The 16,305-nt window shown below is 39.1% G+C and overlaps 1 protein-coding gene across 5 annotated transcripts in view; it reads left to right on the top strand.

Moving 5' to 3' along the window:
- LOC135209988 (Fanconi anemia group M protein homolog) overlaps nucleotides 1-16,305 on the top strand; it is a 99,742-nt gene that overhangs the window by 72,507 nt on the left and 10,930 nt on the right. For 4 of the 5 annotated variants that reach the window (XM_064242711.1, XM_064242715.1, XM_064242714.1 and 1 more), the window contains exons 14-19: nucleotides 147-255; nucleotides 498-631; nucleotides 1,020-1,137; nucleotides 5,070-5,273; nucleotides 5,966-9,009; nucleotides 9,142-9,287. In XM_064242711.1, the coding sequence (XP_064098781.1) occupies nucleotides 147-255; nucleotides 498-631; nucleotides 1,020-1,137; nucleotides 5,070-5,273; nucleotides 5,966-9,009; nucleotides 9,142-9,287 (3,755 nt within the window). The remainder of the gene's footprint in view (nucleotides 1-146; nucleotides 256-497; nucleotides 632-1,019; nucleotides 1,138-5,069; nucleotides 5,274-5,965; nucleotides 9,010-9,141; nucleotides 9,288-16,305) is intronic. The other variant, XM_064242712.1, reaches the window with a different exon arrangement.

Here is a 16,305-nt window from a genome sequence, read left to right as displayed (position 1 = left end):
TTTTAATATTAGCATTGTTTTACTGGAAACTGTGGATCGAGACATATTTTTACTTTTCAAGGTTGTGAAACCAAGTTGAAAAATAGATTATAAATATTTCTTTGAAAGTCAAGGCTTCTGAACAACTTTTTTTTTTAATTTTGCAGATGTACAATGCCAGTCAGTATCAGAAGAGGACTATTAACATTGCTTTGGCAAACAAGGAAAAACTGAATCATTTTCTTTATACTCATTGTCCTAAAATGATTCCTGCAGGTAGGAGTTTACTCATTTGGCTTACTTCTGTCCTCTTTTCTCCTTTCACATATTAATATATGTTAATAGAGTGGTTGGCACTTCTCTCATAGAGTTACAAAGTTGAAGTATATTAATAAATTTAAGTTGTCTTTTAGTTTGAAATGACAATTGTAAACAACTACCCAGCTAATGCTGTCATCTTACTCTTTAGATCAATTGTCTAAACTGAATATTGCATATGCTTTTTGAATGTTAAACAGGAATCAGTCCTACTTGTCAAAAACTTCATATGAAAGTTGATGAATGGAAAGTCCCCACCAAGAGAGGACGAAAGAAAGCTTTGTCCTCAAACTCAACCTTAAAGTTTCCTTCACATAGCAGCTCTACTCATAAGGTATGTATGACTAGTCTTAATGTTAACTGTCTGTATCAGGATTTTTTTTTTCATATTACAGTAAATTTGTGTTCTTTCACATAATTCTTCTTTTTATAGATTTTGTTGATATTTTTCTGCAGGTTTTTTACCTAAACCTAACAGTCATTAATTAGTTCATTTTCTCTTGGCGAGTCGAAGAAGGTTACCAGAAAGATGTATTCAGCAGAAAATGTATTTAGAATGGTGTTTCAGAAGTTCATCATGCAGAGTTTTTCATTATCTTTGCCCTGTATTTCAACTATAGTGAATAAAGGATCACTTTAAGGCTTCTTATCATTGTTTTTACTGTTTAACAGAGCTACTGAAATTAGGGTAATAATTTTTTTTTTTTTTTTGTGAATTTCAGGAAAAGCATGGATTCCTTTCGGAAGAGGAATGGAATTGGTATAGGGATAATCTATGGGTGCCGAGGGAAGATTTTAAAGCTATTCCTAAACCTTCTTTTCTGTGTCTGGATAGTGAAGGTAAGAAAGCCTACAACTTAGTCTTTAGTGACCTAATTTTAGATGACATTCAAAGGACTCCTTAAGGGGGCCGGCCGGCTAATGCCATTTTTTAAGGACAGGACTTTGATATTCATACCACTTAATAAGGTGACTTGGGACATCTCCAAACTGCATATGATTTTTGCCTCTGACCTTCGGTTTTTGTGACGCCAGGGCAATTTATCCCGAAAATAACAATTTTTCAAATTCTATCTCCTCCCTTGATATTTAATATTAAGACCTAGGATTACTACCATATATAGACCTGATGTAGACCTCCAATCGAATGAGGAGTTTTTTTTCTAAAAGTAATTTTTTTGCTAGATATGAATTTTTCAATACGGTAAAAAAATAGACCCTATAAATCAAGAGAAAAAAATTTATAAAAAAAGACAAAAGAAAAATTGGAAAAAAAGGGCTCTATTTGATTGTTCTATAATGTCTTTCTGAGTTATATACCAAATTCCAATGTTATAGCTTTAAAACTAAGTGAGAAGATAGATTTTGAAGGTCATTAAGTATAGTTTTGAGATACGGGCGTTCAAAGTTTTCCTTCGTATTTCTATAAAGACAAGTTTAATAAATAATGATTATTATGAATGTATATTTTCTTTTTTGTGTATTAATAAACCAAATCTATTTTTAATTTTCATATTTAATCATAAATGATGATCCCCTTAAACTCATATATCGTAGCCTGGGGTTGGGGCACTGCTTGAGGTAAGATGGGGCACTCCTTCCTACGCAACTCTCTCTCTCTCTCCTTCACTAACTCGGCTTATTACAGCGAGATGTTTTCCTTGTATTTTCCCTTTGGCATGATGAAATTCTTGCTGAAACAAAGATAAACAAACGTAAATGCAAGAGAATGTCAGAGGTGAAACTCAAAGGTGTACTCTCTTTTTACAAAGACAATTTAATAAATCATGATTATTATGAATTTCATATTCCATTTTGGGTATTAAAAAACCAAAACTTTGTTATTTATCATAAATGAAGATCTCTTTGCTCAAAGATTGTAGCCTTGGGCACAGTGTGACGTGTGCTGTCAGGCAAATCGGGGGCGTTACTACGCAACCCTTCCTACGCAACCCTCCCCTCTCTCTTCACTAACTACATGTATATTATGATATTCTGTAATAATACTTGAGCGATTTTTCTTCGTCTGTATGTTAGCTAGATGTTTTCCTTTTCTTTTCCTCATTACCATGATCAAATTCTTGCCGAAACATGCATAAACATACGTAAAAGCAAGCGAATGTCAGAGGTGAAATCGAACTTGTAGACTACTTGAAGTTTGTGCTCGCACTGATGGTTGGACTTGGTACCTGACTGAAGTGAAGTCTCCCTTCTCGACTCGGGGAATGTCTACAGATGCCATTTCTCCCAATTTCTTTGACAGTAATTATCAAAATTTATGATAATAGAAGAAATATTGCATTTTCTTGTACAGATCAATGTTTTAGGCTTATTGAGTTACGTTAACTAATTACAGTAGTACCTCGAGATACGAAATTAATCCGTTCCGAGGCGCCCTTCGTATCATGAGGTTTTTGTATCTTGGACCACATTTTACAGGTAAAATGGCTAATCCGTTCCAAGCCCTCCAAAAACACCCCAGTAAATTATATTTCCAGGCCTAAAACACATGTTCTAGGGTTACGACGTCGATCCGATGGAAGAAATGTGACTCCAAAAAGGCAAAATACTGTACATACTTGAGTAATATTCAACTGCATGTAATGTTCAACCCCATTTTTACTGCATATATTAGGACTTTAGCATATGTCCCTTAGCAATAAGCCTAGCCTATGTTAGCGGTTGCTACTGTAGCCTAGTCTATGATTCTGACATCTAAACCTAAGAGCTAAAAGCTTAGAATATGCCAATAAAATGTATAAATAATCAGTATGTACTCATTTCAAATAATTATTAATTAATCATTAACTATAATACACAAACAAACAAACAAAAAACCTTCCAATCGATTATTTACATTCAGCTCTTACTCTTACCCGTCTTACGAGTACCGAACGAACGCCAAGCAATCATTTTTCCTAGCACACAGTAAGCCATAAATTTTCATTAGTATCTCTCTTCAACTAATGAAACTACCAAACAGTATAATTACCATTCATTTCTATTCTTTATTCTATCTTTACCTAATGGAGATACCGAGTTACTGACAGCTATAATGAAACATACGTATTACGTAATGTAATGTTAAAACAGAAGAAGAATTCTAAAAAATACGTATTTGTTGGCAGTCTGATTTATTTTATAAATTATGATATCTAATTCACAATTTTTTTTAATTAAATGTATTACTTTACACAGTAAGCCATAAATTTTCATTATCTCTCTTCAACTACTGAAACTAGCAAACAGTATAATATCCATTAATTTCTATTCTTTATTCTATCTTTACCTAATGTTTTTTTTTTTATTAAATGTATTGCATGAATAAGTTTTTCAATTTACAGCATCCTTTTACCAATAGAATACTTAAAGCACAAGGGGTAGATGCTGACCAATAGGAGAGCAGGACCTTATGGGGTGACTAGCATCAGGAACCAATGGGAGAGCGGGAGGATGGTGGCGAGTTTACTCAGTTGGCGGCGCGGGAGTTTTAAAATTGTTCTCGGTGGTCTGGGCGAATCTCGGGACTTTACAGCAACAACCTTTCGTATCTTGAAAACTTTTCGTATGTAGAGCTGTAAAATTTGTCTTATTTGCTTTCGTATCTGGAGTTTTTCGTAAGTTGAGCCTTTCTTATGTCGAGGTACCACTGTACCCTGTAACTACGAAAGTAAGAGGAATTTTGACTAAATATTTCGTATACGTATTCTCAATTGCCATATGAACCTCCATGAATTTTTTCATGAATTTGCATTTTTCGCCCTATACCCCCATATATAGGGGTTCCGGCCGGCCCCCTTAAGTGTTGTAGAGTTTATGAAAATTTTGTTCCTTTTGTGATTTCTTCAGCTAAGGTATTTAGGAGGCCTGTCTTCCTTCAGGAGGTAATTGAACATTTTAATATCTGTTGTACGTAGAACTGAAGTAAAATTAATACTAACATTGCATTCACTTTTATTAGGGCATATATCATTAGTAACCTTCCATAATCAGGTTATGGAATTTAGTGCATTTTTTTTATAAGTACATACAGTGCAAGGATTTTTCTGTACTTGCAAGTCTGCAAGTACAAATCATTAATTGGAAATGGTAAGGTTTTTTCTGTAAAAAGATTATCCCTGATTCTGCTAATTGTTGATATCCATCATTATTCGTCATCATCACAAGCACTAATACTTCAACTTTTCCTTTTAAAGGTTTAGATCACAGGGCCTCGTAAGCAATATTCAAATCAGACCTTATACAAATGTGTCCATAAATAACAAAAACTCAGTCAAGTTTTAGACGAAGTACCTCCTCTCCTCTATCCCCTGCTTTATGGTAATTCATGTAAAAGTACTGTCAGCTAAAGCCTAGATAAATTTCATCTAGTAATGAATATCAAGCTCATGTGTGTGAGGATTAATTATTTTATTTGTAGACTTTATAAAGGGAGTTATTTTTAAAGATATGATTCTGGGCATATTTTTCCCAATAAAAATAATCTGATTTGTGATAATAAACTGAAATTCTGTTTTGTGTACAATGATTATTATTGCATAATATTGGCCAAGAAATTAGTTTTTGGTCTACTTGTTTTGTCTAAGTAGCTGTTGTTTATTTTCAGTTCAGTTCTGTTTGTTCCATGTTTGAAATTGGTGAATATTTTTGTAGCATTTATTGTAACAATCTTGATGATTTCATTGCCGTATTGTTTTATTGATTGATATTAAAATTACTCTGAACACTGGGTTTATTTTTCTTGTTGGTTACTGTGAAGTGTTGCATTGCAGAGGAGGATGGGAATTTCATTGACCTTGGACTGTACCAACCATGGCACAACTCTTTGCAACAAGCTCATCACATCGGTCATTCTTCACGCAGTAACCATCTTGTCCAGCTTACTGAATTTGTTAATTTACAAGTCACAATTGGGCCTGATGAGGATCCATATGGATTAGAAATGGCAGCTTTTTTAGATATGTCGTATGTAAAAGGTTTGTACATATTATGTGGCTTTGTTTATTTACTCCCTTAGGTTTATTATTATATTTTTATTGATGTTAGAGTCATTAATTGGAATACTGGGTCAAACCATTTGACTCAGACAGGTCTAGTATTGAGGGTTTGTCTTTTTAAATTTCATTTAAGAAATTGTTATAATTGGGTAAGTCAAAACTTCACATTACTTTGATTTTCTTTCAAAACTTGACATTTGCTGTTAGAAGAAGTTTTAATTTTTATTAAGTAAAACCAAATTTTTCATACAAACCTATCCATCATAATTAGCCTTAATTCAGCGTCAAATTGTCCCTGACACGTGATTTCTGAAGTTTTGAAAATCAGAAAAATAACTTGAAAATCAGTCACTGAGTGACTGCACTCTCATGAGCATCTTTGACCCATCAGTAGGAAGGAACTGCTAGCCACATGCTTTTGTGAAACTTTGCAAAATAGCTGGAATATGCAAGATGGTTGTATGGCACTTCATTATGTTTTATCGGTACACATTGTATAACAAATTAGTGTCTGCCATAGCCTCTTTACCATGGCCTTTGCCCTTTTGCAGCTTAGGCTTTTAGTTCCCTTTGATTTAAGTACACTTGAATGTTCTTATATTGCTTGTTATTTTGTAGCTCTTTGTTTATAGGAGTTTTGATTTAGTAAAATGATTATATTTTTTTTTCAGAAGATTCTTACCATAAGCAGTTGATGGTTCCAGAACCAAAATTGTGTGGAAACAAAAGACGACCAAAGATAGGTAAAAAATCTACAGTTGAAAATAATAAGACTGCCAAGAAGAATGCACTGATTACCTCCATGTTCCCGAAAATATCTCTCAGTGCTTTTAGGAATACTCAGAATAACTCGCAGGTGTCTAAAGGTGCCATTAATCATGAAGAATGCATTGCCAGTGGAACAAAAAAGGTTAATGATGGTCATCTTGATGATAGTGAAGATGATGATGTCACAGTGATAGATGGTGACTTTGTTCAACCTAGCATTGAGGATAATCCCAGAGTGGAAAAGAATCAGTTTTCTCAAATTTCTAATCCAAACTCTCAAGCAAGTGACCATTTAATGGTGGTAATTCCAACAGATAAAGATCACATGAAAGTTGACAGTGTTAAGGAGGACAGATTTTTACATAGTGATGCCAATAAGCAAATTGATGACAATGAAAGTAATTCATTTAGGATAACTAAGCTTCCGTTGTGTGGGAGAAAGTCCCCTTTTCGGATTTGTAGCCCACCCAGAACTGACTGTCTCTTAGAATGGGAAGGAAATGATGAACCAGAAAGTCCTTCTGAAGTTCTCAGAGCTATAGATGATTGGGTGGAAGAAAAAAACAGAATAAACCTGGATGACTATTCTCTTGATAAACCTGCCTTGAATTGCCTTTTGGACAAAAAAGGAGTTTCATCAGCAATCAGAATAAAGAATCAAATGTATGATGATGATGATGATGATGATGATCTTCCTAATCTTAACTTTTCGATGAGAAATGTATTAAGTACCAGTTTATGTAATAAACCAAAGACTTCTTTGAACAGTGAGCCTGTTAAAATGATTGTTTATGCAGAAGATAGTGATATAGAAAAAAATTTCACTGAAGATACAGGAAAAGAATATTCTCCCACTAATGAATTAGATATACTTACTCCAAGGAAGAATGACGACGAAGTGGCAACTTCAATTGTTACAGAGGTAAGTCCTATACTTACATCTACATACAGGAAGCCTCTGAGAACTAACTTGAAGATATGTTCATCAACTCCAAAAGTGAATGCCAAACGTTTATTTAAAATGACAACACCCGAAATCACTGCGATAGAAAAAAATTCTATGCTGCTTACAGAAGAAACACTCACCCCAAACAGAGGAGAAATCATCAAGGAAAGCAATCAGACTAATGCCAGCATCAATAGCTCTGCTTCTCTTGCCAATAAAACTTCAACATTAAGCACTGGGGATAGAATACACCTCAAGCTAAGTCGATTTACTTTTGCAGGCAAGGAGTCTGACCCTAGAGTGGAGAGTAAAAGCTGTAGAGATGCGGGAGAGGCGAACAAGAATAAAGAACCAGATGTAGTAAAAGATGAAACATGTAAATTTGAATTATATCACATTGATCCACCTGATATAGGAGTGAATAGCGCTCATGAGAATATCTCAAGTGAACCTCCAGTTGAATCATTTCAAAGATCATCACAGCGAATGCTATTTAAAGAAAATACTAAAAGTTTAGGGGTATGTGAAAATATTGAAAATTCCGACAGCACAGACATGACTCAGAATCATCAAATGAATAAAAAGATTGAAAAGCAAATTAGTAAGGAAAATAACAGATTACAAAAGCATGCAAGTGATTATGAAGGTAGAAAGTTAGTTTCTGCCAGATTGAATGATAGTGCATCAAATATTAGTCCTTTGAAGAATTCCACCAAAATTGCACCTCATGCAGATAAGAAAGACTGTTCTTCCAGTTTTAGAGTGACACAGCAAGAGTCAAACCTTGAAGAAAAGATAATTCATAGATCTTTTTGTAAAGATAATCATCCTAATGTTAGTTCTCAAGACAATAAGTCTCTTTTAAAAAATACGCTTGACAAAGTGAGTTTTGATCTTAGCCTAGATGAAGATATTTTTGCTGACATAGAAATGAATGATTTTGGTGAAAAGGAACACAATCCTAGTGCAGCTGATAGACATAAGGAAAGTGGTGCACCTTCTTCCAAAGATTATGGTGGTCCCATTAATACATTCCAACCAAAATCACAAAGACTTTTGAGTGTCACACAAATTATTGATATTGTTGATCAAAGTGCTGATGAAACTAGAAACAATAAGTCAGTTAGTGAAAGTTCATTTAGGATGTCAAAATTGAGTAAAAAATCTCCTTTCCAAAGAAAACAAGGGGTATCCTCAGTGAAACTTAATGCTGAAAATAAGATTGAAGCGCTAGCGAATGATATAGGTACTGTAGATTACAAGAAAATCACTACATCCTCACAGAAGAAACCGTCGTTGTTGAGCCGAAGAGCCAGCTCTGAGAAGTTAGGTACCGAAGCTTGCCCTAACTTTTCCTTAATGGATGAAATAGACTTTGATGATGATTTTCAAACAGAGAGTCCCAACCCATCTATTCCTCAGTTTGATTTATTTGGCACTGGCGAGTTCCAGCCAGTTGTAAATGATTGTGAGGGGAATGAATCTGGTAAACAAAATGAATCTTTGAAATCTGGTAATCTATCCAAGGAGCCCTTATCCTCTGTTTCCAAGAAAGACCCATCTAAGAGTAATTTATCAAATTCTCTTGGTGAATTGGGAAGTCTTACCAAAATGTCTTCAAAAAGAACCCCCAAGAGATCATCATCTGAAGATGACAGTTTGTTGAATTCATCTCATTCTAGTAAAAAAGTTAAGTTATTGAAAAGCCCGGGTTCCTTTTGTGCATCTCAAGATACTGGTTATGTATGGAAAAGAAGAGAAAGAAAAGCATGCAATGTTCTGGGTTCAGATAGTGAGGACAATTCTTTCCATAAAAGTAATTCAGAAAGTAATACTAGTTCAAATTCAGTGCTGGATAAAAGAAAGGTTACTACAAATCGGGAAAATATATCCTTTGAAGAAGATGATGAGGAGGATTTTAGACTAGATGCTCGTCTTCCATATCGACAGTCAAAACCTACAGAGGAAACAAAAACGAAGAAGTTATTAAAGCGCAAAGAGGTTAGTTTCCCTCCTTTTAAAATGATTCACTTTAATAAGTTTTTGCAATGTAAAACCCAGATAGTTATGCTACACTGTCTGTTTTTTATGTTTTAAAGATTTCTTCTGATTAAGTATCTTTTTCTTTTGCAGAAAGGGTTAGAATTTATTGAAAAAGAAGCTCAACTCTCTTGTGATGGCATTGTGGTCTCCAGTGATGAGAGTGACAATGAAGATGGATATGCTAACGATAGCTTTGTAAATGATTGCACTGAACTTTCTCAGGATCCTAATGTAGAGTAAGTTCATAGGTAACAGGTTTTTAAACTTAGATTTGTTCATGAAACTTACCTGTCAGATATATATATAGCCGTATTTTCTGAAGTCCGACAGAATTTAAAAAAACTTCCGACACACGCAGTGGTCGGCCAGGTGGTTAGTACCCATTCCCGCCGCTCGGAGGCGGGTATCAGGAACCATTCCCATTTTCTATTCATAATTTTTCTGTCACCGGTGCTGAAAACACCTGTTTTCAGTACCTCCGGCTTAGGATTTTGGAACTTCATTGCCGCTAAGTATCCTAATTGTCTTTTAATTTATTTACTTGGATTTGTGGCTAGGCATACGCTATCTTAAATTTATTTGAATTTGATTCATTTTTGCATAAGATATCTGAATCTAGTTAGGCTAGTTTCAGAGGGTGTTGTCTGCAAAGATAGGGTGTGGCTACCGAAAGCTTCGGTAGATCCGCACTTGGTATGCACGAGGGGTATGGGTCTTGCTTCTTTCTTGAGATTTGTCATGTAAGGAGTGTGAGACTTTGTCTAATTCCGTAAGGAAGACGTATGATTCGTATGTACGCAATTAATCAGTAAACATGTCTAATTCCGTAAGGAAAAAGTATGATCGTATGTACGCAAAAAAATTAATCAGTAAACAAAAGTCAGGGTAGTGAACCTGCTAACCTTCCTGTAGACTTTATTTTGCCTAACCCTATAGTATGGCCTACGGGTTATGAATATGTCTGCGAGAGGTGATCGCTCTCCATTGTTGTGAAGAGTGCTACTTCTGTTATTGTTACTCCTAACCCTGTAATGTTGCCTTCGGGCCCTAAAACAGTGTCTGTAGAGGTTATTGCCCTTTCTCTTATACTCTTTCGATTCGTAACTTAGAATCGAGTGCTTGTTTAGAGAGCAATAGTGAAGTGGCTAAGTGCAGTGAGTGCCCCTTGTGTAGTGGAGGGTGCGTCAGATCGGCCTTATTTTCGCTCTAGGCCGGGACCTCTGCTTGACTCCCAGGACCCGGGGAGAGAGCATGTCGAAAGCCGAAGGAGGGTTACGAGGAACCCCCACCGATCTGGCGTGCTTCGGCAGTTTTCTGATGAAAATCCCCAGACTGCCAAAGTGCGTGCACGTGCACGAATCCTGAAGGATTGCTTCTCGTCCTCCGAGGCGTCCTCCCCGCGCAAGGGTTGGAGGTCTCGGAAGGACTCGCGCCCTCTAAGAAGCTTTAGAGAAGAGGATGCTTCACGTCCTCTCTCTCGTCAGGAGGGAACGTCAGATCCGCCCCATAACGCCTCTAGGCCTAGACATCTGTCGGACTCCCAGGACCAGGGAGACGCCATGTCGAAAGCCGAAGGAGGGTTACGGGGAACCCACATCGATCTGGCGTCCCTTCGGTAGGACCTGTTGACGCTTCCTCAGGCTGGCGGAAGAATCGCGCACGTGCACGAATCTCGAAGGATTGTTCTTCTCGTCCTCCCCGTGCAGGGGTGTTGAAGCTCTCGGAAAGGACTCGCGCCCTCTAAATAGAAGCTTTATAGAAGAGGATGCTTCACGTCCCCTCTCTCTCGTTATGCGTTTCAGTGAGAAGTAAGAAGGCGAACGTCGCCTGATCACGTGTACGTCTTTCCACCGAGAAATATGAAAAAGAAGGCAGCTTCTCTCGCTTGTTTTGATGCCTGTCAGGAGCGTGACGCTTTTCTGCAACGCTTTCTTTTGACGCTCGGCTTGAACGGGACGCTCGGATGGACGCCAGGCGCGCACCAGTGGACGCCAGGCGCGCACCAGTGGACGCCAGGCGCGCGCCAGTGGATGCCGATCGTCCTCTCCAGTGGACGCCGAGCGCGCGCGAGGACCCCGAGCGTCCTCGCCAGTGGACGCCCAGCGCACGCCAGGTTTGTCTCCTGGCTGAACGTTTCTGTTGAACTCTTCAAGCTCTTGTTTAAGATTTGAGCCTCAAGAATGTGAAGTAAGCAGTGCTTCGGAGGAAGCTTAAAATGAACAGACAACTTCGTCTTCGAAACCCAGCAAGACCTCGGGTTTTGTGAATTCAAGAGGTCTCTGTCAATATTATATTGCTTTTCGCAAAGGTGGATGGAGTTAAGGAAAGCTCAAGGGAAGATCTCGTTTTCTCTACCGCAGTCAAGACTTTGCGATAAGGCAGTTACGGGTTTATGTAAAGGCTCGACGTCCTGCACGTCAGGACTTTCGGCCAAACGGAAACGTTCAGTAGGATTTTTGCAAAGGCACTCATCAAAAGGACGCTCTTCAGGATAGCGCAAGACAGGACTTCCTTTGCCATACTGCCAATAAATTTTAAGCTTTAGCAGGCATTAGTTGTGATACGGGAGAGGAAGCTGGTTGGAGAGTTTCTTCCTCTTCCCAGGATAATTTTGCAAGCTTTTTAGCCCATCTGAAAGGGTTTTTCAAATGATAGATTTTGTTAGTTTCTAGTCGGGACTACGCTGCCGAATTGAACATCGTCGTTCTACCTGCCGTAAGGCCCAGTCTCTTAACAGGATTCTTGCCCCTTCCTCGTTGAGACGGGAATCGGGAAAATAAAATGGCTCGACTTCCTGGATTACGTTTTGTCAATTCAGTGACTTTCCCCCATTGACAATATTACCTATCGTTTTGTCAAGTAAGTGGGTATCCCCTCATTGACAAAATATCTCTTTGTCCCGTAAATGGGTTAGTTCTCATTGACAAACATCTCATTAACTTGATATTGCGTAAGCGAATAAGCTCTTATTGACAAGATTCGGAAGAGCTCTCATTCGTCATTCGCAGACTCGTACAAGAAAATAGACTTGTAGACTACGTCAATGAACGCTTATGTCCAATAAAACATAAGAAGCTTGAGCTGTCTGCTTCGATTCTCTCTTAAGTTTTGTTCATGAAACTTGCCTGTCAGATATGTAGCTGTATTTCCGAATTCAGCTATATTATAATGTCCTGCCAGGTAAGTATGAACAAAACTTTATTGTGATATAAATATCATATTTTGCCTTGCGTTATTTTACTACTGGTTGGTTCAAATCATATACGCTTGCTGTAGTTACCTCTTCGGATGGCAACCGAGAGCTCTATTGCCTATTATTTTAAGGACATTTAATCGGTACTCCCTGCAGCCTTCCAGGAGTTTCCGATTTATCTTTTACTGTTGTATGGTAGTGTTCTGACGACACAAACGCATCTATATATTTAGCGTTTTCTGTTTCGCTTAAATATACCAGCTTGAGAGTCTCTTTCTGCTCAAAAAATAACGGACCTATTTCTTCGTAGAATAGGGTAGCTGGCAACCCAGACATAAAGTTAAGAGACGACGTTCGTAAGCTGCTGGCTGCTGCTGTGTCTGTCCTCCAGTCCCACCGAGCCAGTAACAGATCGTGCGCTGTCATGCGCGGTAGGCTACGTCTCTCTCTCCTGCGGGATTGGCTGACTAACCGTATCTCTGTGCTGGCGGTTACGTCTCTCCTGTGGGATTGACTGACTAACTGTATCTCTGTCCTACAATCACGGACTTTAGCCTAAGATTGAGGGGTTTTCTTACGTAAATGAATAAACGTTGCATTCGTTTTGCCTTACTATGTTCAACAGAGTTTTCTCTTAATCCTTTCGATGCTCGTTACCGCATGGTATAGAACTACGAGTCTACCGCAACATTGCACTTTTATATGCTCTCCTGCTTAGGCAAAGCGCAGCCTTATTAGGGAAGTAAGCATACTCGGGGAGGGAATGGATGAGCTTGCTGGGGACCATTTCCTTCCTGAAGAAGTTTGTTTCCCCGAATAGACTGCAATTCAGACCTCCACAGTTTTTTCCTACCGGGAAACTGAAATATTATTCAAGATCTAGGAATGATTCTGAACATCTCTCAGTGCGTCTATCACCTGAGGTGATAGAAAGAAGGTGCTGGACATCTGGATAGGGTTTCAGATGTCCTGGATCTTAATCTGAAAGAAGTAAAAGCAATTCGGTCGTCCCTCCAGTCCTCGAAACGAGTTTTTGGAACCAGTGGTCCAGATCAACTCTGATATACCACAGCTCTCTCATATCTTAAGAAGTATCTTCTCTCGGTCCCTGTTCGAGTTTACGAGAAAGAGCCTATTATAACAACAGGCGTAGAATGTAACGATCCTCTAGAGGTTCGTTACAGGATTGCAAAAGTCCGTACGAATCGTCTCGATCGATGGCAGCAACTATTGACTTCCGAGTGGAATCTTCTTTAGAAGTAAGTTGAGAGTTGTGGAGACTTTAGGGACGCCCTTTCTTTCATTCTTCTCTTCGATATGTTGAGGACGAAGAGGCTTCTTCTTCTCTGCTCCCTTATTCTTGATCCGGGATCGGTACCATTAAACGCCATCCTATGATATTGAACGGGGATGGATGTTTAGTCTCTTTTTCGCTTTTTCAATCGCTTAGGAAATGTAATAAGAGGTTTCATACAATCAACTTGCCTGTCAGATATATACATAGCTGAGACTCCGTCGTCCCAGCTATGTATATATCTGCCAGGTGAGTATGTATGAAACTTTATTGTAACATAACAATATCATATTTATGACACAGGGAGCGACAATGACGCTGATCGCCCCATGTTGGATCCTGGATTCACAGAGGTCGCATCCTTCCTAGTTCACTTTCCAAGGACCTTTTCCGAGAGAGTCGGTCTACTCTAACTCGAAAGGTACCTATAACCTCTCCGCTCTGAGTCTGACTACGTTCAGACTATCGAGATGTTGACAGGAATAAGATTACCGTCTTCCATTTCCGTCTGAAGAATGGGATAAGCTGGCAGTCACAACTATTAAAGAATACGCAAATATGTTGTTGACGGCCTTTGGGCTCAGAGATTTGCGTCTGTCAAACAACAAAGCCCTTCACGATCTTTGAGTTCTGTGGAATCTCGAAACTCGCTCACCATCTACTTTTTGTCTCACCTGTTTTCTCGGAGTCAGACACTCGTGCGAGATCAGGCGACATATAGTAGCCCTGAGTTTCTTGTTGACGAAGTCGGTTGCGTTTATACACCCCCGATGATCGTGTAACATGAGACCAGGTTGGACTGTCAGGCATTCTTCCTTTGGGACTGAATCGCCTTTTTGCTCCTCGCTCCTTTCTCCTGGCACCAGAAGCTCGAGTCAGGAGTTGCTCAGGAGTTGATTCGCTGACGACGTTGGGTTGCGTTGATACACCCCCCAAGGTTTGCTCAGATTGAATCGCCCAGGCAGTCCAGACACTCATCCTTCAGCGAAGAATAGTGCCTTATGGTCTTCAGGGTACAGCCTTGCTGTCCTTGATTCGTCTGAACTGGTCAACTGGTCGGTCACCTGACTTTAGTACAGACGGACTGACTGTGCATGTCCGATCGAAGCTTTCAATATGGAACTTAGACGTAGTCTGAGTTCTTGATGTCAAAGCATTCGAACCTTTCCTACCTGTTAACTTCTTGCATGTGATCAGGAAGGCCTTCTTCTAACCACCCTAGATACGACAAAGAGGGTTAGTGAGATTTTAAGCCATCGTCAGAAGTTTTGGCTTTAGAGAACACAAGGCGGTGTGCTCTCTAAGCCTTCCGTTGTGGCCTAAGAATGGAAACCCGTTTTGTCCTTGGGCCAGGAGCTTGGAAGGCAAGGATGGCACAAGTTAGTGGGCAGGAGCCAGAGAGAGTCCTGTGCCCTGTCGGGTCTCTCAAGTTTTATCTACATAAAACTCAAGAAAGTCGAAGTCATTCGGGCAATCTGCAGTGTTCCGAAAAGACCAGACTTGCCCATATCGAAGAACACCCTGGCTTTAGTGTTAAGGAGTTCTTTCAAAAATGCTCCTTCATTGTGTTTTGCACAAAAGATTTGAAATCTTTTTATCTGAATGCTCACGAGGTGAGGGCGCGGCCTCGGAAGCATTTCAACAGAGCATGGCACTCAGCAACATCCTGAGAGTACCATGTTTTAGCGAAGCAACTTCTGGTTGTTCACTTCACACTCCCTGCGAGATGTGAAGATGGCATATGAGATCTGCTGCTCGCTAGGGCCATACGTGTCTGCAGACACAATCTTGGGGGCAAGAAGTACCACTCATCCTATCCTGTAGAAAATGGTTAGGAAGAGCTCTTAATTTAGTTGATGAGTCGCCGACAACGGCGACTTCTTAACTCTTAAGCCTTAGTTAACACACCTTAACTTTTGGCTAGGTTGGTCAGGTGGTGATATATATATTTTTATATATATATTTATTTTACTTCTTAGCCCTCATGGTATGGTCATATGGTCTAGTCACATTGTGGTCACGCCCCCGTTGACAGATCATCTGGAGTGCACCAGCTTTATAGGTCTCTACCTCGCTGGCAACGCTAGTAAAGCAGAAGCAGACTTGGGTGACAGTAATCATGAAGTCAGCTATGCTAACAGGTGGAACCAAGATGTAAATCATCGGCATGCATTTGTTTCCCAAAATCCTTCTATTCTGTCCCTTCCCCACCTCCAACGGTGGGATTCAGCTATATATATCATCTGACCAGGTAAGGTTTCATGAACAAAATGATGTTGTTATGATACATAAAGTTTGTTCATACTTACCTGGCAGATATATTTATAATCAAGTTACCCACCCCACCTCCCTCAGGGGACAGTGGAAATAAAAATTATGGAATAGAAAATGGGAATGGTTCCTGATACCCGCCTCCCAGCGGCGGGAATGGGTACTAACCACCGGGCCGACCACTGCGTGTGTCGGAAGTTTTTTTAAATTCTGTCGGACTTCAGAAAATATGGCTATATATATATCTGCCAGGTAAGTATGAACAAACTTTATTGTATCATAACAATATCATTTTCATGTTGTTGGTCTGCATGCATTTATTATTTTCTGGTCTGCGTTTTGATACTTCATTTTATATTTCTTCTCTACATCATTCATATACAGGCAATCCCCGGCTTATTTCCAGATTTACAACGCATGTTCCAGGGTTACGATGCTTACAATGCCAATCTGACGGAAGAAATGTGACTCCAAAAATGCAAAATAATCAATATTT

Source organism: Macrobrachium nipponense, chromosome 39, assembly GCF_015104395.2.
Source record: "Macrobrachium nipponense isolate FS-2020 chromosome 39, ASM1510439v2, whole genome shotgun sequence".
NCBI lineage: Eukaryota > Metazoa > Arthropoda > Malacostraca > Decapoda > Palaemonidae > Macrobrachium > Macrobrachium nipponense.
Note: the sequence above shows the minus strand (reverse complement) of the source record. Positions and strands in the feature narration are given on the sequence as shown.